Genomic DNA, 22,125 nt, shown 5'->3' with positions numbered 1-22,125 from the left:
ACTACTTAGGAAAGAACAGCCTCATTTTGTTAACCAGCAAAAGGAAGTGATAGGAGGCAAAAGTGTAAAAGAAAATATCCAAAATCTGGCCCATCAACTGAACGGCAACATATACCATACCCTTCCACTGCTGTTAAAGGATAATTTTTGTTTTCTACTCTTCAGACCTCCAACAGGAATCTCTGTGGAGGAGTATCTATAACACATGGAAGCCAAAGTCCCATTGCATCCCCACTTCACAAGACTTAATTGTGAATCTATCCAAAAATAATAAAATCACCCAGGAATTTTATTTCCTAAATGGGTTCAAAGGGATAGGTGTCTCCTTCAATGATACAAATCGAGAAAATCATACAAGGAAAGACCGAATAACACACGTCCTAAAGAAGCATGATCGTGCACGCACGTATGGTGCTGAACCCACAAGTTACCAAATACATCACTCAACATGTCACAGAAAAGGCAGAACCAGGCGGGGTGCACTTATATGCACTCTGCCAATGTATGTGGGGCCCTAGAACAGAACCCCCACGTGAAATGGGCACTGCCTGTAACTTTGCAGACATTTGACGGGATAAACTCTGAAACACGCTTTGATTCTATGAACATCTATTATTTGTAAATATAACTTACATAGGGTCATGGCATTCTCTGACAGGAGCTGGATCCTTATTGCTAAGCGGTAGGTAATTAAAAAACTCTCTGAGATTGAGCAAAGCATCTATGTCATTCTCAAAGGCATAGTGTGCAACCCCTATAATACAAAAAAATCAAACATCCATCTGACGTTGCAAAGATTCCATTGAACTTTCCAACAGGACAAGAAATAGATCTTCACAGCAAATTCTTAAAGCTCTAAAATGTCATAGCATTAACTGAAATGCCAGTGGATATTCTTAATGTCCACCAAAAGAAACAGTGTCAGATCAGCAGTCATATTTGATCAACTGTGCCAGTGTTTTACACACATCTACTTCCACCCCGAACATCCATCCTAGTCTTGTTCCACTCCATCTTGCATTTCAAGGGTCATACTGAACCCCTATTTTCAGCCCCTTTGCAAAATAAATAAAGCAGGTGTTAAATGGATCTGAAAGACTGAATGTGTCTGTGGATGTATATGACTATCTACCACTGGCAGCAGTCCCAGGAAGGTTAGTTACAAGGGAATGTAGCCATCATGCTAAAAACAGTTTCACACCCATGTTATTGAGGTTTACAAAGTTAGGAAAGTGGCAGAGAGCGCCCCCGCCCCCCGCTCAGTACTAGAATTCATGTTCAACCAATGAAAGTGACTAGCAAGAAAGATAGAAGAAAAAGTATTTTCGCACATAGTCACATCAGCATCTATGAGCCATTATGGCTAAACAGGATCCCCATGCATAGAAGCATGCTGGGTGCAACATGGACAGGGATCAAATAAGGCAGTTCTAATGGTACATTTCCCCCTTGATGCTTTTTAGACAGGAGCAGCCCCAGTATCTCCATCTCTCTTACACACATTCTCTTACAATACCTCTAATAACAGTCTTCTGTCACCCCCTGTAGTATAATTTTCAGCCAAAGACAACCAGCAGGTACTTTTACTATGTTCCAAACCAGGCATCCCCAACCGTCGGCCCTCCAGATGTTTTGGACTACAATTCCCATCATCCCTAACCACTGGTCCTGTTAGCTAGGGATCATGGGAGTTGTAGGCCAGAAAACATCTGGAGGGCTGCAAGTTGGGGGTGCCTGTTCCAAACTAATCTGCAAGACTAATTTTATACGACTGGACTACTATGTTCTTCATATTGTTCTCCAATCACTTCATAAGGGGACTGCAAACAGGAGCAAATGTTAATTATAAACAACTTAACAATTTCTGACCTGATACTGCAGTGTGGGTCTTTGCACCTCCAAGTTGCTCCTGAGTAACATCTTCATTGGTGACTGATTTGACTACATCAGGGCCTGTTATGAATAGATAGGATGTGTCCTGCAAGAAACAACAACTGCAAAGTATGAGGTGCAAGATGTGACATTCTCTGTGTTTGCATTTTTCATCCTTTGGTGCCTTCAAAACAGGAAAACTTACACGTATTTTTCGCTCTATAACACGCACACGACCATAACACACACATAGTTTTTAGAGGAGGAAAACAAGAAAAAAAATATTCTAAACAAAACAGTGGATGTATGATTTTTGTGGTTCATGTTGTGGCCACAGACATGTGATCTGATGGTGAATTTTGGGTGACCCAGTGCAAAAATCCTGAGGATCCATGTGGATCCGTGCTTTGTAACCACGTTTTAAGTGGGGAGGGAAGGAAAAGCACTCAAGGGACAAGGAGCACACGTGGGGTGTGTGGAGAAGGATGCTGCTAATAATGCAGGCAAGGGGTTTAAGGGGAGAAGGAGCACGTGTGGGGTGTGTGGAGAAGGATGCTGCTAATAATGCAGGCAAGGGGTTTAAGGGGAGAAGGAGCACGCGTGGGGTGTGTGGAGAAGGATGCTGCTAATAATGCAGGCAAGGGGTTTAAGGGGAAAAGGAGCACGCGTGGGGTGTGTGGAGAAGGATGCTGCTAATAATGAAGAAGAGGGGTATAAGGGGAGAAGGCTCCTCTCCTCTCCCACTTTGCTCCTTTAAAGCAAGCAGGCTCTGCTTTTCTCTCTCCTCCCCGCTCATCCCAGGCTTAAGGAGCTGAAAACTTTGCTGCTATGTAGTGAGCTGAGTGGGGAGGAGAGAGGGACAGAGAGCCTGCTTGCTTTAAAGGAGCCATCCGGACAGGAGCCGCTCCTCTCCCGCTTTGCTCCTTTAAAGCAAGCAGGCTCTCTGTCTCTCCTCCTCACTCAGCAGCTCTTCTCCCGCTTTGCTGTTTCAAAGCGAGCCACGGAGGAGGGAAGGAAGGGGAACCATGGATCCTCTGCTCACGACTGCAGCAGATCCCCCCTGCCACCCGTAGGCATTCCCTCCATAACACGCACAGACATTTCCCCTTACTTTCTAGGAGGAAAAAAGTGAGTGTTATGGTGCAAAAAATACGGTAATTTAAAAAGGTCCAAATATTTCAATTTCTAATTTATTTTGATTCAAACTAACAAGGCATTTGGTTGGAATTCACTCTAATTTAGCCATAGTCCTCAACATATCACACAGCTGTTACATGGGATTCCCAGTAAAGTATTTGCATTCCTGTATTTGCAAAAAAATACAGCATAGACTGTGCCACCTTAACTGCAGGTCCAGTACTACTGAAATTTCCAGTTTTATTTTTTTTTTTAACGTCTGTTTATTAAGTTTTTTACACAAATTTCCATACAATCATCTAAAACAATATCGTAATATACATAAAAAAGCGAAAAAGATGATAAAAGATTAAAGAAAAGAAAAAAAGAAAAGAGGTTAGACAAAGTGGGTAGAAGAGAAAAGAAGGAAAAAGAAAAGAAAAAACAAAAAAGAAAAGGGGAAAAAACAAATATAACAAACAAAGTGACTTCCATCCTTCCCGGTTTAGGTAACAAAATCCTTATGGTTTACTCGCTGGTTACATTACCAATACAGTTGTTCAAACATTGCAGGTATTACATTCCATCCACTGAGACTTTCTTCACTCCGTAAGTTACTTCAACATAACCCAGGAATTTACTCCAGTCGTTTATTAATTTGGTATTATTTTGGTGCCTAATTCTTTGTGTTAATCTCGCTAGTTCTATATATTGGATTAGTTTCAACTGCCATTCTTTAATTGGAAATTTCTTTAATTAAAGAAATTTCCAGTTTTAATATCCTCTCTCATTTTTCATTTCCAAGCAAGACAATTTTTACAGCTCAAAGCCAACCAACTCAATAGATACTTAAGACACGGCATAATTAGAAGATGTGAAAGGTGACAGCCTGAAATAGCAGGGCAGTTAAAAAAAAGATGTTATTCCTTAAGCCAGAGCTTCTAAAGGAACAGAAATACATTCATTTTTAGAGTCAGCCACCACTAGCAAGAAACTCCTTGAAACAACTGCTCTCGTAAGACTCACTCTCTTCATGTTTACTCAGAATTAAGTCCCACTGTGTTCAATGGGGCTTACTCCCTAGTAACTATTTTATTATTACAGTCAAAGGCAACTAACATTACATCCTTACCTTTACCATGAATGTGAAATCTGTTAAAGCAGGAGAGTAGACAGCCCCTCCTGCGCAAGGACCCATAATAAGAGAAATCTGTGGTATTACCCCAGAACATAGTACATTTCTCTGTAAAAGAAAACAAACATCTCCATTGCTAACACATTTTATACCAGTTACAGATAGGTAGCCGTGTTGGTCTGCCATAGTCAAAACAAAAAAAATTCCTTCCAGTAGCACCTTAAAGACCAACTAAGTTAGTTCTTGGTATGAGCTTTCGTGTGCATGCACACTTCTTCAGATACACGTGTATCTGAAGAAGTGTGCATGCACACGAAAGCTCATACCAAGAACTAACTTAGTTGGTCTTTAAGGTGCTACTGGAAGGAATTTTTTTTGTTTTTACATTTTATACCAATTCCAAGTCAATTTCCCAAAGTGCTCCTGAATCTGTGTTAAACTTTTGCAACAAACTATTTCATATAAAAATATGAAGTATGTTGTAGAAATGTATTAGCCAACAGAAATAACATTCAATCTGTTCTAGCTTCATTGTTCATCCACTAACCGGGATCTTAAACTCCCATCCAAATTAATCCAAGTTCAAAACCCTGTGCATCAGAACAAATATGGCAAGGAAAAGGGAGAAAAGCACAAGACAGAGGCAATGTCAGAGAATTAAGTATCCAGGATCAGATTCATGAAGCAGGCTCTAGCTGAAGTCCCATGTGCACTGAATGCCCCATGTGTTGGTGGTGGCGGCAGCAGCTGCTGCTTCCGACAGCTGGTACAGACAGATGCATATGGTGAGCCGTTTTCCAGCCCTCTTCTAGCTCCAGGGTTGTACTCACAAGCAAGGAGAGAGATGCTGCTACTGCAGTTCATTCACCCACATAATAAAAATTATTCCCTTTGGCTGCCGGGAGAGCTTCGTGAATGCTGATGGCTGCAGCAGCTCTCCGTTTGCAGGAGAGAGCAAGGAGAGGGCTAAAATGAGGAACTGAATATGCACTACAGTCTTTATACTTGTGGGGAGACGTACTGATCCAACCAGGGAAAAGGTCAGAGAGGTATCATTGTGCCTAAAGAGTAACAGTAACTTACAGCAACTGCAAAAGAAATAACCTAATAATAATAATAATTTATTATTTATACCCCGCCCATCTGGCTGGGCTTCCGCAGCTACTCTGGGCGGCTTCCAAAAAAAATATTAAAATACTGTAATACATCAAACATTAAAAGCTTCCCTAAACAGGGCTGCCTTCAGATGTCTTCTAAAAGTCTAAATGAAGTATACTAATTTCAGGGCTTGCCTTAATTGTGACTTCTAGCAGCAACACCTGGAAACAACAGCATCTCATGAAAAGAAAATGGGAGAGAAGATGTGCATTTTGCCCCTGTATAAAGGAGAAAAGCCCCCTCCCTGGCCCCTCGCGTAAGACCTGGAAGCAGCAGGAAAAGAATTTTTTGTCACTCATGCTTCCTGTTTCATTATTTTTTCAGAATGTCAGAAGTGGCTCCTAGGCTATTCATCTGTAGCGTCAAGAATCAGCTTGCTTACCTAAGAGGTCTCTTACCAAAAATATATCAGCATAACCAGCCAGGGACTCTACTCCTTCCTGGATCCGGGCCCCTCCAGAATCATTCAACCCAATAACAGGAGCACCAACCATAGCAGCCTGATCCATTATCTGAGGATACAGAAACTCTTGATTTACTAGTGAAGTCCTACCACAAGCTTAATTAACATAAAATAGTGAGTGCTTATTATAATTAATAATCATGTTATAAAATAGGATCTATTTTCATTTTTGATCAGAATGCATCCAAGCCCTATCTCTGTTTCTTGTTACGACATCTACAGATAAACCTCTACTGGCCAGTCAACCACCCCCACCTGGCACTATTATTATTAATACACCTTCATGTTCAATTAACTCTTCTCTTTAACATTTGTGCTTGACCATCTTAAACAATGGGCTACTTCACACATAACGCTAAGCCATCATTTAGCATCATGAGCCTCAGAGATCCTCAGTGCTTTGCTCAGCCCACTGAGGCTTGTCTATATAGTTTTAAAACCATGGTTTAGAGTGACATGCAAGCCCGTCCCATCTGATAAAGGGCACTTAAGGATTATAGAGTGTGACAAATGAAAAAAACCACAAGATCACAAAAGCACCATAATACAGCAATATCAAAACCTGATCTAAAAATCTTGGGAAAGCAACAATATATTTGATACCCAAATGACATTGGTGTATCAAACTGGAGGCAGGTATGGGGCAAACCTCTCTGAGGAAGGCCCCACTCATTTTTAACCATTATACATCTATCTTCTAGAAAGGACTACCGAGAGAAGTACATCATCAACTATTTGGAAATGTAAAAAATGGATACTTCTCACAACTCATATCACGACTTATCAGGACTTGTGACCTCAAATATACTCCTGAATGCATTAACTGTGAGATATTTTATCCTAGCAACATCTTGGCTTCTGTAATAACAAATGGACTTCTTACCATTATGAAAAAATAGGTTATGTTTGGAGAGAGGGAATTCAGCAGTATTGGAGCTGAATAAGCAATAGGCTATTAAGATTTGGGGGCTTGTACAACCTGGGTGGCTTAGTTGAAAAGGAACTGCCATGAGTTGAATAAGAAGAGATTTCTTTGAAATTCAGGAGTGTTTACACTTATTCTGAAAATGTATCTATCTGTATTGTGTTGGGAAAAAATTGTAACTTAAGACTTGAAGACACTAATCAGGGAAGGGGAGGAAAGAAACTTCAATGTAGCAAGGATTCGTGTGAGGCATAACACACTTTTAAAAACACTCCATTGTCATATTTTGCAGGCTGCAGGCACTTAAGAGTTTTGTAACTATTGTCTTCTAAAATGCTTACCTTGCAAATCTTTTGAGCATGTGCTCCAGATAAACTGCCTCCAAACACAGTGAAGTCCTAAATAAAGATTGTATTTCAAAGATAAATTATAATAATAGCTTAGAATGCCAAATATATATACTGGATTTAGATATATTTTTTCCTGCGTTGTCCTTGAGCACCAGTAAAACAGACTTTTTTGCACTCCCAATTATTCAGTGTAATTGTCTTCAAGGAGGTTGAAAATATCAACAAGACCTCTCCCTCATGGAAGGAGTGCAATCTATCCCTACACAGGCAGAGCATGCACATGAGGAGGGACTGAGATACAGCTTAACAGCTTAATAGTTGTTAGCGGAGTTCATAATCCAAAGCATTTGTAACCCGAAGTGTTTATAACCCAAGGTACCACTGTAATGCCAGAAATCAATGCATGTACAAAATATAAAGATCCCACAAGGTTTCTGTAGTGCATGTCCTTTATTCCCAATGGACTCTTGCAACTCTTGCAGCATGGAAAATACTGTAGTCAGGAAATATTGAAGTTGCAGCCTTACATCATCTGAAGGGCAATGGGTTAGTCACGCTTGTTAAAATGTTGTATTATAACCAGTTCCCTGTTGTTGTTGTTGTTGTTGTTGTTGTTGTTTAAAAAAAAGAGAGACAAGTATCAGAAGTAAGCTTCCTCGAAGCAACTCTATTCCTACATGTAATAAGGATTCCATAGGCCAAGAACATGCTGCGAAATACTGTATAAATAGCCAAAATGGACAGATGTGGTCATTTTATTGACTGTAATTAAAATTCTATTGAATTGCAGGCATAATACATGTCTGCTAACTAAATGCACTGCAAATGAAAAGCAAATGTAAAGAAATACAAAAATGTTTATAAGGCTTCAAAGAAAAAGTTCGCAACTGAAAACACAAAATAGCAATACCTGACTGAAGACGTATGCCAATCTGCCATTAATTCTACCCTGGCCAGTTACCACACTGTCTCCAGGGAACTGCAAAAGAGAATAAAGAATGTACAACTCAAAACAGCAATATGATTAAATAACGAAATCTAATTCTTATAAATGACCAAAGCAAGTATTTGCTAACCAGAAAATCAAACTCTCTATTTAGGGCAGAGTATACATTTCAATTATGCTTTGCTTGTATTGTTTAAAACAGGCTGACTTCCATATTATCGTGCACTTAGCAGATGATCAACAAAAAATGATGGTCATGAGGGATAGGAAAAATACATACTTCTAAACAGCCTCCTTTAATGCTGAGTATAATTTATTTACACTCCACCAACCACGAATAAAAACAAAGCAACAGAATATAGAATCTATAAGATCATGAAAAGACAGGAAGAAAAACAAGAAAGTAGTCCTAGATAGTCAAAGCAAAATTGTGTCATTTAAGAATTTTGCAACTTACTCTGTAATTTATAAATTAGAGCCATTCAAGAAAATGATCAACAGAAACTCTGATGAGCAACCTGGGAAGTACTGTGTAATAAGGTATATTAGTTTCTGTAGCTGGCTTATTAAAAAAACAACCCGCATTTTGAAATGTATAAAACTGATTCTACCTTTTCATTATTACAATAGCAGTATCTATTATTTAAAACTTCATTTTATCTACCTTCTAAAACTTTGAAGGTAAGGTTAAAATATCCCAAGGAAAAAGCTTTCCTGTATTTAGGAACAGATAACAATTCAAATAATGCATCCCATTCTTAGAATTAGGACATGACAAAAATAGCAACCAGAGGAAATGAGGCGCTTGGGCTACGCCATAAGTCAATCTCCATTAAAATCTCTGTTTAACAATATCTTTGGCTTGCTCAGTTTATAAATAACAGATGAGAAGACAGCCCAACTGAAACAACTGTCTGCCATAATTCCTTCATTCAGACAGACTAACACAAGTCCATCATCACCTGGAACATGAATGAACTGGAAGTAAGTAAAACCCAACCATGAAACTAAAAGTGAATGTAATATATCCAAGTCAGGCTCTGTCTCTAAAGCACTACATATAGAATGATTGGGGATGAACCAAGCAGAGGTAGAGCATGTATAGAGGAAAGAGATGAGAACCATCCATTCTATTAGAGTAAACCATCCACCATCCAGACTCAGGCACTAGAATCAGCCAGATATTTCCAAACAATCCCAAGAGTGCGAGCAAAATATATACCAGGTACCTTGTTTTTCTCAGCCTCCATCCCAAAATCTGCACATCTGTGTTCCACAAACATGTCATATTCTACAAAACTGTCAGGATCCAGTAAAAGAAGAACACGCTCCCTGGCTGTCAGCTTTCCCTGAAGTGCAGGAAATAATATGAACAAGGTAAGGTTTGGAGATCATTTCAGTACACCAGAGCCAAGCATAATTACAAATATAAAGAGAAAGTCAGATACTAATTTAAGGTTTTATTCAAATCCATAAATTTGCTCCTCAGAAAGCAGCTGCCTTAAACTCAATATTGCAACTGAATTCCTTTTTAATTTCACCTTCCCTTCAAATACGGAAATTGCTCTCTTCTGGAACGATCATTTTGTCAGAGATTAATTGATTTTTTACATTTTCGTCCTTTTAAGTAAGCAATGCTGAGTTATATACGTATGTTGAAGAGAATAAAACCCATAAAGGACTAGTACAGGAAGAGGCTAGCAAAGAAAAAGGATTGTATTCACATGTTTAACAGTCTGACTTCAGTGAAACTATTAAATGTAGTATCAGAACTTACAAATGTGCTTTTCTAAGGGTAGATAGAGCAAGTTAAATAAATCATACTTTTTCTGTTTGATGTAAGGTATGATGTAGTACACCGGCGGAGTCGAAAAACCAATCACAAAAAGCTTATACAAGTTTATTAGTAATCTAAAAAGTAAATGTATAACCGGGCTATCTTTCAGCCTGATCCTTTATAAAACTTAATGTATGTACATGAATCATACACTGAAATTCCTACATTTTATCTTAGCCAAAAGGCCAAGAAGCGATACACTGAAATTTTTCTCAAAGAGAAGCTCTAATCCCAATGGACAAATCTTCTCTAATTTCCTAAAAATTTCATTCTCAGCAGAAATTTAAGTCAACATGCAAAAGTCATTTTAAGAAGCGAGACAGGGGCTCTAAATTACCATCCAACTATTTTAATTTCCCCATTATTATTGCTCATATATAAATAGGCATCAGACACAAAAATAAATTGCTGAATAAATTGTCACATATTGTCATGGTGATTCCCCCACACCTCAAAATCTTAAGAAGCCTGCAAAAATGTTCATCTTATATTGATTCAAGCACTGAAAATGTTATAGAAGCAGCACTTCAAAGAGAGCCTTATAAAAGGCAAATGCATAGCAAAAGAAGCTACAAGCAACAACGACAAAAGAAAGAAAATTACATGCCTCTGATTTAACCTTTCATTAGGAAAAAGAAGGGTCATTTAGGCACCATCACCTTCACTGGCCACATGGCCACTTGTAATCTTGTCCTGCTAATGACCTTTGCAGAAATGGCTGCATTAGCTGCCGAATAAACTACCAGGTCATGTTCAAGGTCTTGTTAGTGACATAGAAAGCCCTGAGCAACTCAGGACCAGGTAATCTGAAAGACTACCTGACCCTGCCTAGATCTGTAAAATCACTTAAATCATCTGGAGTAATTTTACTTGTGGTAACACATCCTACAGAATATTACAGGCAGAACATCACCTGAAAGGGGATATTTCTTGCCAGAGCCCTTTACACTGTAGAATACCCTTATTTTATTTATTTACTGAAATATTTATAATCTGTACTTTCATAAAGTATATCAAGGTAGTACACAACATACAAAATATTATAAAATCAGTATAAGTATCGCTAAAAATGCAGATTAAGCATTATCTGTCAGTTGCTTCAGTTGTAAATAAATATCTTTTTGGCCAAACTTTCCCTGACCCATAGAGTTGGACCAAGTTATTACTTAATTCCTGTTTTGATATTACTCTTTTTATGTTGTATCTGTTCCTATGACACTGTCTTATATTTTAATATTACTAAGCTATTTTAATAATTTAAATAAATACGTGTTTTACCTTAGGTCTCCGACACATGGTAGGGAAAGAAATATCCAACACATGGTATGGAAATAAATTATTTTAAGATACTTATTTGAGCCTCAGAAAACAGTTCAGATTAATTCCTACTTCCACTGCAAGTTCAAAGGGATCTTCAAGCCATAACTGTCTGCCCTGAATTAAAGCAAAACAAGGTGGCTGGTAACATGGGATGATTCTAATGATCTTCAGCATTACAGATGCAGCTACAGGATGCAATCTGCAAAGCGATTATTCATTCCTCAAGAGACTGAACTGCTGAGGGGGTGGAGCACAGTTAATATAAAACTCCCTTGCCAGATCACATCAGGGTCATGCCATGACTTAGTTATTTCATCCCCTAGCAACCTGAAGCCTTGAATTCATATACTGTACTTTTTCCTCCCCTTGCACTCTATAACCAGAAATTTCTGACTGTAGTTAGCAACAACCTATACCTTGTAATTGTGTCCAAAACCAGAAAACCATGGTTTGCACACAAATGAGATTTGCCACTAGCCATGATTATCACTAGCTTCCAATTGTGAAGCCTGAGGGAGCACATCGCCCGCAACTGTTCACTCATGTAATACTAAACCATGGTTTAGTGTTACATCTGAACACAACCACTGTCTCCAGCAGCAGCCAGCCCAATTCTTCCAAGGGCCCACAAGCCACGTAGATTCCATTTAGTTATAATGACTCATAATGTTTGGTACACATATCCTTCATGAATACATCCAGTTTTTTGAGCTAACAAAGTTTGTGGCCATCTAGATGTGAATCCAATAGCTTAATCACGTGCGGATGAATATTTTCTTCTCCGTAGACATATGAAGAAAATAAATATACCCATAATATATCTGCTGGCATATCTATATATGTAATATGGGAATGGTAAAAAACATCCCAGGAACTTTGCAAAACATATGCTTCTGATTCACATTTATCCACACTCTCTCTGTGCATTCATAGTTAGGTACCCTCAACCATTATATTGCTACCTTCCCTTTCTGAAAATGAGAATGGATAACATCTGAAGGTAACTTCACATGTGTATCAGTGTTTTAAAAAATGTGAGACATGACAGTCAGTGTAGCTTCAAAATATTTGGGAAACAGTGCTTTTAATGGGGGCTTCAGAACTTTCTTCTGACTTTGCATTCCTGTACAAGTAGGGCTAACCTCACATCCATGCTTATTTCACACACATTCCCCACCCCCCAAAACAATTATGGGAACCGCAGTTTAACCCTCAGAGAGTTACAATTCCCAGCTACCCCTAACCAACTCCAGTGCCCAGAATTGAGGAGGGAAATTTGTGCTTCGAATGTGCTTTGAAGATAGTAGTTTGTAAGTAGCCCCCACACAACCCAATTTGAAATTGGGGGCCACTGGAAAGGGTCTCGGACCCCTGTCCCATTTTATTAGAATACGGGCAGGGACATCTTAAACTAACTAGACTCTCCAGGCAGCGTCCCCGCTCTGTCAGGAAAGCGAGTGTGGGACCTTCGTCCCTCCGAGGGTCGCCCGGGAGCAGCCAGCTGTTGCAAGCCCAACCAGACGCTTCCTTGCTCTCCTTCTCTCTCGCTCACCCGCCGGTGCTGTGCATCTATGCGCGCCTGGCCGCCGCCGAGCAGCGCGGCCCGACGCTTCTCCTCGATGCGCTCGGGCACTGTGGGCGCTTGCCGAGGGGGGCTGTTGCTGAGCCGGCGGGAAAACGCCAGGGAAACCCTCGGCAACCGAAAGGGCAGGATCCGCAGGGCGGCCATGGCTGTGGACTGCGGGGACGCATGCGCGCACGGGGCGGGGGGGGGGCGGATGAGGCGGGCAGGTTCCTGAAGCGTGGAAACAGCAGCAGCCATTTGCCCCGCCCAGCCTCCCTTTATATTTCTGTTACGCCTGCCTCGCCGCTTCTCTCCTCACGCTGTTATGAACTGTGTCAGAGTGCGCTTTCTTTTCTTCTTCCCCGGCGGGGTGCACACGGCGCATGAAGACGCCCCCGCCGACCGCTGAAAAGCAGTTTTTTTAATACGGTACAGTGTGGTTGCACGTCACGCTGCTGGCATCTTCATGCGCTGAGCATTTTAGTGTTTCTGTTGCACAGGCCCGAGACCTCTTTTCCCCTTCAGGTTGTGTTTTTTTATTGCAGGATGTGGGCTATCGCACTAGAGTGCGTCTCCACTAATTTGCGGTGCCCGGATGTGAGTAGGCTAAGGTTGGAAATAAGGTGAGAAGGAGCTCTAGAAGAAAGGACTTCTGCACGGTCCGTAGATGTTAACAGAAGACCGAATTTGAATAGGTGCGTTTTGGCAAGCCACAGTGCTTCTCGGAGCATGGAGACTACCTATGCTGATTTTTTTTTTAACATTCAACTATTAAAGATACAGACATCCTTTGTTCTTAATTTTTACCTTTTGTACATGTGCAATGACTACTTGCTCAGAAGTAAGTGTCACTATAGGACAGGCATCCCCAAACTTGGCCCTCCAGATGTTTTGGGACTACAACTCCCATCACCCCTAGCTAACAGGACCAGTGGTCAGGGATGATGGGAATTGTAGTCCCAAAACAGCTGGAGGGCCGAGTTTGGGGATGCCTGGTATAGGACTTCCTCTGCAGAAAGGTTCCCTCCAGACTGGTGTTTTTCTTACTTGAGTGTTCTGCACATTGCTGCAATAATAGTGCATTAGTGGTGGATTTATACTGGACTGTCTACACATCATTCCACTTCATTAGCTGCTCTGCAATGCTTTCCACTGTTACCATATTATAAACATCTGGAAAGGCATGCTTACACTATAGTGTTACGAGAAGTGGGACAAATCATCATCATCAGACCTTTTATTGGCATCACATACAAGCATCCATAGCAAATCAATACAGATTTCCCGCCTTCTCAGTGACCCAAAACATTTGTCAAATGAAAGAGGCAAAGCAGTCTAACATTACATCTCTAGGTCTCCAGGGAGATCAGATGTCTGCAATGTGTTTCAACGACAAAAAGCCAGATAAAGATATTTAGCCACTAACTTGGTGAACTCCTAATTATTCCCCAATAATAGAAAATGTATGACCTCTAACTCTGGTTTCCATTTGGGGATGCAGAGTTGATCTAGGAACTGCTGGCGGAGATCCACATATAGTTTACATTTAGGAACCATATGTGTAAGAGTTTCCACCTGATGGTCTTCACATGGGCAAATTCTTTCTCCTTCAAACATTCCCGAGAACCCTCCCCATAGGAGGGTTGAAGGATTTGAATTAAACCTGGCCAGCGAAAATGCCCTTCTTTCTTGAGGATTAAGCAAAAATTCAAGATAATTGTAGTTAAATTCATATGCCCAAGAAAGTTGAAAGTTAAGAGGGGAACATGTTTTCTCTGCTGCTGCTGTTAGTTCCTGGTGTTCAATGTGGGACAAATCAGTGGGGGAGGAACCCTCTCTGGTACCTGGGGCAGCGCAGCCCGTATGGATAGCGCATGTGTAGCATCCCGTATGTGCACACTCCATACAGAATTTGGCTTAGCAGGTGGCCTGAACCCATAATTGTGGTTTAGCTCTCCCATAAAAAATAGGGGTGGGGAACAATCAGCCTGCGGACCAAATTTGACCAGCCACATAGCCACTTTCCCCAAACCATGCCCATCTCTGCCCCATACCTAAGAGATGTAACATCAGGTGTGGGGCAGGTAGAGACATGGCTGGATCAACTGTACAACCAAGTTCTCGATGGAGAACTTGATCATGCAGTTAATCCCTGCAGAAAGCTGGGGAAGTGATGGTTGAGGACAGGGCATGCAAAGCACTTTGCACAGCACTTCCAAAATGCCTGAAAGCTGTTGTCAGGAATTTGGGAAGTGCTGCACATAGCGATTTGCAAGCCCTGCCATTTGCAAGCAGCTCCCAAGCACCAAGCAAAGGCCTGGCAAAGTCCCTTATACTTTGGTTCCAAGCACTTGAAAACTAACTGGTTGTTGGGCACTCGGGAAGCACTGAACCAAGGGACTTTGACAAGTGGGTGGGACAGTCTACCTGTCCATTACCTGATATCACAATGATGCCCAGTGCCTGCTAAGCAGTCCTGTCCACCTGTCAAAGTTGGCCCGTGGGGGTGGGGAGAGATAGGGATCTGGTCCAGCAGGCCAAAAAGATTCTCCACCTGTGCTGTACAGCATAAGACAAACCTTGGTTACAGCTTGTGTTTTATGTGGGGAGATATAAACCACCAGACCCACCGGACCCATTTTCCATTCCTGGATTTTCCATTCCTGGATTTACAGAAGCTGACCCAGTTTCTGATTTGACCCTGGAATGTCCCACTTTTCCTTTAGAGTGTCCCTATTCTCATCGGAGAAATGTTGGAGGGTATGGAGTAATCTGACCCCTTAGCCATCTGAAGGCAGCCCTGTATAGGGAATTTTTTTAATGTTTAATGTTTTATTATGTTTTTATATATGTTGGAAGCCACCCAGAGTGGCTGGGGCAACCCAGTCAAGTGGGAGGGGTATAAATGGTGTTATTATTATTATTGAATAGGATGTCCCTGTTTTCATTAGAGAAATGTTGGAGGGTATGAACCACAAGCCTGGTTTCTGACTAAATGCTAAGCTAAACCATGACTTAGTATATCAGTGGAATGGGAAGAAACAAAATGGTTGCAGTCTCCCCTCTGGAAGCCCATATATTTGCTTGTTTGCACTAAGACATGGTTTGGCTTAGTGTTACCTGCAAACTGGGCCTCTGTGATGTGTAAATAACAAATACCTAATCAAACCTACATGTTTACAACAGGTTGAGCAGACCACAAAGTTTCTAAAAGCTGCCCTTTAACAGAAATTGGATGTTTGCCAGCAAAGCACTCAGTGGAGAAGTCTCATAAGAGACATCAATTATTTTGAAGAGTAGTACTTCTAAACTGATAATTTCAGCTGTACTGCTGTCTGTCTGAGCTTTTCTACCTTCATCTAGCATTTTTTATGCCTTTTTTGCTCACACTCCGAATGGATGGCTTATCATCCATTGATTATAATATAATATTGAATATAATCCAATGATTATATTGTTCCACTCTGTTAGTGGGGTATATAAGGTGATGGGGGAGGCATAGTACCTTTGGTGGGGTACACATTGTGCTCCTTCTTGGGTAGTTTGTCCACCTTGGGTCCTCATCTTGCACTCAGCTCTACCTATAGCCCCTAAAAACTGTCAGCCACACCCTGGGAGCAGCTTCAACTCACTGGCTAAACCAGGTGTGGCTAGCCGATGGGTCTCAAACCCTCTGGAGCCTACCTGTGAAGATAAGCTCCAGAGGATTGAGCGTATGAAACCAACAATGGGTCCAATGGTCAAGAAGGCACTTTCTGCACATGCTGTAGAGGGAAATAAGGGGGAGATGGGGCTCCTTTAAGGAGAAGGAAAGCTCTGATCCTAAACCTTTGCTGCCTTGCTGAATATCTTTGGGAGAAGAAAAGTCTAAAGAGTAAACTCTACACAAATACAAAATGGAGTCCCTAAGACGGTTGGATGACACCTTGTATACAGAGCCGTCTTTCCCATAGGGCTTAGTGGTGCGTTGCTTCAGGGCACCGGCCTCTCAGGAGCACCTCAGCAAGTAGGGGAGCTGTGCGGCTTTGCCGGCGGCCTCCCTTTTCCCTGCACACCCACCAGGTGCGCCCCGCCAACCATATGGCTGGCGGGTGCACAGCTTCCCTCCCAAGCCTCTGTGGGGATTGCTCCCCGGCAGCGGCATGGGGCAGAGTTGTGCCCCCTAATGGCTGGCAGTGCACAGCTGCGCCCCCCCATCAGTGGTAATTTGGGGGCGCTGGGTGGATATTTGCACCCCAGCACCACATCTGCTAAAGACGACCCTGCTTGCATACCTCCTTCCAGCAGCTCCTGCAGCCAAGCTGGTGCCAAACATATTGCTCTGCTTTCCTTTGGACCACATCATTGAGGCTGAGGGGGGAAGGGTCTTGTCACCTAGGCAAGGTGACCTCCATACTAATTGCCCTGGCTTGCGCCCTGTGGATGTCACACTGTAGTTTGACTTCGCCCTTGGAGGCCATTCCATTGATCAGTCAGTACATTTCCCCCTAAATTTTAGGCTTTTTGATAGAACTTTTGACCACTTCTATAATCCTGCTTATATCAGTGGGATTCCAGCAGTATAAATGAGCAGTTAGTCATCTCAGTCATTGTATTAACCACTTAACTAGCAATCATCAGGTAGGACCACTTATACTTTAAATTATTTTCACTGTATGCACTTACATAAGGTGTAAGAACTTCTACATTAGCATATAAAATAATGTCTCAGAATGTGGATGAATCCAAAGCAGTTACCATGGGGGTTGCTTCCCCTTTATGTTATATTCATCCTCTGTTTAAGATGCTAATTAAAAATCTGTCTTTGCAGCAGAGGATGAGGAAACCATAATGTTCAAGCCATACATGTCATGAAAAGCACACATTGTTTATATTTTAAATGATTGGCTTTTTTCTTCCATTACCAAAAAGGGATCACAAAAGTCTTGTAATGTGTCATCTAAAACATATGCTCCACTGGCAGGATTACTAGTAAGAACGATATTTATTCCCCTCCACAATTAGTAGTGACGGTGCTGTCAAATGCCCTTGAGCTCTACTGAGCATGCTCACTTTTTCTGGTCTGTTCATTGCATTTGATTCTTTAGCTGTAGCCTCTCTCTCCCCTTCACTGCTTTTATGTACAGACAGAAGAGACGGTAGCCAAAAAAGAATCTACGGTAACCAAAAGAGAATCTACATTATTCCTCCTGCACACTCCATAAACTGACAACATTTGGGTCTGTGTTTCTGGATTCACAGGTAGCTATTCTCAATTCTCTGTTTTCTTCAAATTTAAAAGACAGGAATGGATACACTATCGGATGCTGGAGAGCATATTTTCTCCCTTTAGCATCTCTTGGTATGGTATATTTTTGAGGGATCACTTACTCAGCAGCTTCTAAACAAGAGGTAAATTTTATTTTCTCTTATTTGGTTGTTGTATTGTTTTCTCTTCTTGCATGACATTTCAGCTGTCTTTTGGTGTCTGCTTAAGCAAAACCTTGTTTCATTTTAAGTCCTTTGTATTTTTGTAGGCATGTAACTTTAAAGCTGTCATCCCTTCAAACCATGAATAGGAAACGCCACAGAGCAACTTTTGAGTGCTGCAGTTTCAACAAAATTATACCAAGCAGCTGATATTATAGCTAGAATTATGCCATATATCTTAGAAGGAACACTCTCTCATCTCTGGTTTTGTTGAGTATCCATGCTGCTGAGATCTCTTCAACTGGCACTCACTAGCTCTGAGGGTACCTCATTCCCACCCTGTATTTTACATCAGCGCTGAGGTTGGGATTCATTTTTCAGCATGTCTGCTGTCTAAGAATCTAACAACTTACTGTATTGGATGGGAGACCACATGTTGAGATTTCTGCATTGCAGGGGGTTGGACTAGATGATCCTCGGGATCCCTTCCAACTCTACAATTCTATGATCCTATGGTTTTACAGAGTGCTTTTTTTGTAAAAAAAAAAATGTTTAGGGGTGCTCTCGTTTTGCCTCAAGAAAACCACCATTTTATAGTTCAAATCTGGAAAAATAAATACAGTAAATGGACAAAAGTACAAAGAATCACAAAATGCTTAGGGGTATGCGTACCCTTGCATACCCCCAGAAAAAAAGCACTGGTTTTACATTTTAATTATAAGGCAATGCATCTTGTGCCATAAAAGTAAACACTATACAGTTGGGGGGTGGAGGAAAGGTTAGAGAATCAGGTAGATGACTTAAGTTCGTTCATGTTTGCATAATAAGAAAGCAATATTAAATTTGTCATTTGAACCATTCTAGCTAGCAGCATCGGTACAATGTTTTGAAAGTTAGTCTTACAAATTTTAGACCTGAGTTTATGAGCTACTGTGCCTGCAACTAACTAACTAACTAACTAACTAACTAACTAACTAACTGTATGTTCAGAATTGAGCATGCTGACTTATGCACCCATGCAACAACATAACCTGTAGCATCACACTAGCATTCCAAACTGTTGAAGAACATCAGTACTGGTCCGGTAGCACAGGTCAACATGACAACATCAGAAAAAGCTACCATCCCTAAAGTTGTTGCATTGCACAGAAACAGGTAGAGAAGAATAGAACTGGGGGTGATGTATATATAGGGCATCTTCACCCTAAAGGTTTTTAGCCACTACAGAGACAGCTATGTTAGCAAAGCCATATTTCATAGATTTGAGTGCTGTTGATTCAATTTTACATTTTAAACCTGTTTTGGACACATTTGACCCTAAAAAGGTGGCCTAAAAGTGTTAAAATAAACAATGAAAACACTTAATCTGGTATAGCATTGCTAAGGAGTATCAACAGCAGTGGAAATAATATTGGAACACAAATACAGCATACTAGGCTGTACCTGCTGGATAACTACTTATCACTGCAGCTATATAATGTTAATATATGCTGCATGACACCTCAGTGTAATTGTGCACAGCTGCTGGGCCAAACTGTGACATATTCTGTAACAAAGCTGGTTTCTGTATCTAGCCATCACAAGGTCACCTTCTGGGTCAAAATGGAATCTCTCTATATTTTACTTAAGTGTAAAGAGCCCTTCAGAATGAACTGTTTCTAGAACTGCAATAATAAATTAAAGCATAGGAAAAATGGTACGGGTATTGCAGGGGAGGTAAACACCAAGCATAAATTGTCTAATAATAGCATGTGCATTAATGATTATAGCACAGCATACTAATCACATGTCACCACTGCTTTTCTGTATTTATATTCAATCTGGTGTCTGCTCAAGCAACCCCAGCTTACCTAAGGCATCAGTAGAACAGTAATAATTTCTAGATGGTACAAAATTGCAGCCAGAACAGGTTTATCAGTGCTGAAATGATTATATGCTTTTTTCCCTTTGTGATCAGTCCTAGTTACCTGAGGAAATGGATACTTCACCTTCCAAACAATATCCAGTAAAAAAACGAGTGAAAATTCATCCTAACACAGTGACAGTGAAATATACTTCTCATTATCCACAGCCTGGAGAGGAAGGGTATGAAGAAGCAAATGAAGACATTGAGAGTTTTGTGGAAGATAATCCAAAGAGGAGATTGCTGAGCAATGGCCAGCGGAGAGGAAGATCCTTCTTTGGCACTATTGACATCCCATCTCAGGAACCACAAAAGCCAGAAGCTAATAAGAGTGGGCAAGGCCAAAGTTTTCTAGACAGAAGCATTTTTCAGTCCAGAAAGACTTGGGCAGTGCTTTTTGGATCTGCTTTGGCCCATGGTTGTGTTGCCCTGATAACGAGACTTGCTTCTGATCGTTCCAAAGTGCCATCTCTAGAACTGATCTTCATTCGTTCTGTTTTACAAGTGTTTTCCGTCTTAGTTGTGTGCTACTACCATGAGGAACCTTTTGGACCGAAAGGATACAGACTGCGGTTGTTCTTTTATGGAGTATGCAACGTTATTTCCATTACCTGTGCTTATACTTCCTTTGCAATAGTACCCCCAAGCAACGGGACTACAATGTGGAGAGCTACCACCACTGTCTTCAGCGCCATCTTGGCATTTTTATTAGTAGATGAGCGAATGGCTTACATCGATGTCATCACTGTACTGAGCAGCATCTTTGGTGTTTGCCTGGTCATGATCCCCAACATTGTTGATGAAGAAGATTCTCTGCTGAATATCTGGAAAGAGGCCTTTGGATATACCATGACAGTTATGGCAGGCGTAACTACAGCTCTCTCCATGATCGTGTACAGGTCCATTAAGGATAATGTCAGCATGTGGACAGCACTGTTTACCTTTGGTTGGACTGGAACAGTGTGGGGAGCCTCCACCATGTTTTTCCTCCAAGAGCCAATAATTCCACTGGATGGAACAAGCTGGGGCTATCTCATGGGCATCTGCATATGTTCCACAGTGGCTTTTCTGGGTGTCTATTATGCCTTGAACAAATTTCATCCAGCCTTGGTCAGCACAGTGCAGCATCTGGAGATTGTGATAGCTATGATCCTTCAGCTCCTTGTGCTTCGCATCTTCCCCAGCATCTACGATATGATTGGGGGAGCGGTTATCATCGTTAGTGTCTTTTTCCTTGCATGTTATAAACTGTCTTGGAAGGACTTAAGAAAACAAGATTATGAGGAGATACTAGATTCTTGTATTAAATGACTGCAAAGCTGTATTCGGTTTGCTGATATCTACAATTAATATTCATTTGTGTATGTCTTTTGTAGAGTGTTGTTGACAGCATACTGCCATTTCTTGTCTGAATATAAAAGGTTACATCTGCCCTAGTATAGCTCAGTGGAGTTGCACTAGAAATTTCTGTCCTGTGTAGGAGAAATGTTTTAAAATGTTAACGCTGTGAAAATTAGATTTTCTTAACTAGTATATAAGAAGTACCAATATTCAATATATACAACTCTGTTCTTTAAAATACGTCTCATTAGAGTCTAGCAGGCATAGTCAGACCCTAAGGTTTTTATATCAGACTATGATGTTCACCTGTGTAAAGCAACCATTTGTAGGGTCTCAGGCAAGGTAGTCTTCAGAAGGAAATAACAAACTGAGCCCCTTAGCTTCTCACAACAAATAACCACATCTTAAATGGAAGTTTTTACAGAGGCTTGTTGTAGTATAGGTTTTGTCACATTACCTATTCTAGGTTGCTATATGCATATATGGTTCCTACAGATTTCATCTGGCTTGCCAATTTCTTGCATTGACTGGAGCTCACTGATGGTGTGTAGCCTGAAATCTGACCTGACAACCTCAACTCACAGCATGCTTGCTGTGGATTCAAGAGCAGAGAGTGTGTGATTGCAGAAAGAAGCACAGCAGGAGAACATGGACACTGAAAGAGCAGAATGATTGTTTGTTTTTAATATGTAATGTTTTATAAATAAGAATTTTAAAATGTATGTAACAATGATAATGATGACGATGATAATAATAATATACTTGATCTCTGCAGCAATAATTTTA

General features: G+C 40.9%; 2 protein-coding genes across 7 annotated transcripts in view; one reads left to right on the top strand and one right to left on the bottom strand.

Annotated features, from left to right (window-relative positions):
• The window catches only part of PCCB (propionyl-CoA carboxylase subunit beta), a 22,143-nt gene extending 9,271 nt beyond the window's left edge, over positions 1–12,872 (bottom strand). The window contains exons 1-8 of the mRNA XM_081910461.1: positions 12,675–12,872; positions 9,195–9,314; positions 7,930–7,998; positions 7,011–7,067; positions 5,680–5,793; positions 4,121–4,231; positions 1,870–1,978; positions 634–754 (exon numbers count right to left, since the gene is read on the bottom strand). Coding sequence (XP_081766587.1) covers positions 634–754; positions 1,870–1,978; positions 4,121–4,231; positions 5,680–5,793; positions 7,011–7,067; positions 7,930–7,998; positions 9,195–9,314; positions 12,675–12,851 — 878 coding nt within the window. The 5' untranslated portion in view covers positions 12,852–12,872. The remainder of the gene's footprint in view (positions 1–633; positions 755–1,869; positions 1,979–4,120; positions 4,232–5,679; positions 5,794–7,010; positions 7,068–7,929; positions 7,999–9,194; positions 9,315–12,674) is intronic.
• On the top strand, positions 12,322–22,125 carry SLC35G2 (solute carrier family 35 member G2). Of its 6 annotated transcripts, XM_081910507.1 has the most exons (4): positions 12,962–13,115; positions 13,232–13,381; positions 17,968–18,077; positions 20,053–22,124. In XM_081910507.1, the coding sequence occupies exon 4, from the start codon at positions 20,071–20,073 to the stop codon at positions 21,307–21,309; it is 1,239 nt and encodes a 412-aa protein (XP_081766633.1). In that variant the 5' UTR covers positions 12,962–13,115; positions 13,232–13,381; positions 17,968–18,077; positions 20,053–20,070; the 3' UTR covers positions 21,310–22,124. The 6 variants fall into 6 exon arrangements, 5 of the variants coding, with proteins under 5 accessions (XP_081766634.1, XP_081766633.1, XP_081766635.1 ...); XM_081910508.1 differs by lacking the exons at positions 12,962–13,115; positions 13,232–13,381 and adding an exon at positions 12,322–12,432; XM_081910509.1 differs by lacking the exon at positions 13,232–13,381.

This window comes from Podarcis melisellensis (assembly GCF_964234715.1).
Source record: "Podarcis melisellensis genome assembly, chromosome: 5".
Classification (NCBI taxonomy): domain Eukaryota; kingdom Metazoa; phylum Chordata; class Lepidosauria; order Squamata; family Lacertidae; genus Podarcis; species Podarcis melisellensis.
This window is presented reverse-complemented; position numbering and strand designations above follow the sequence as displayed.

What these genes read in the sequence shown, in the direction of transcription:
- SLC35G2 (XM_081910508.1), top strand. Translation starts at nt 20,071, where the DNA reads ATGGATACTTCACCTTCCAAACAATATCCAGTAAAAAAACGAGTGAAA.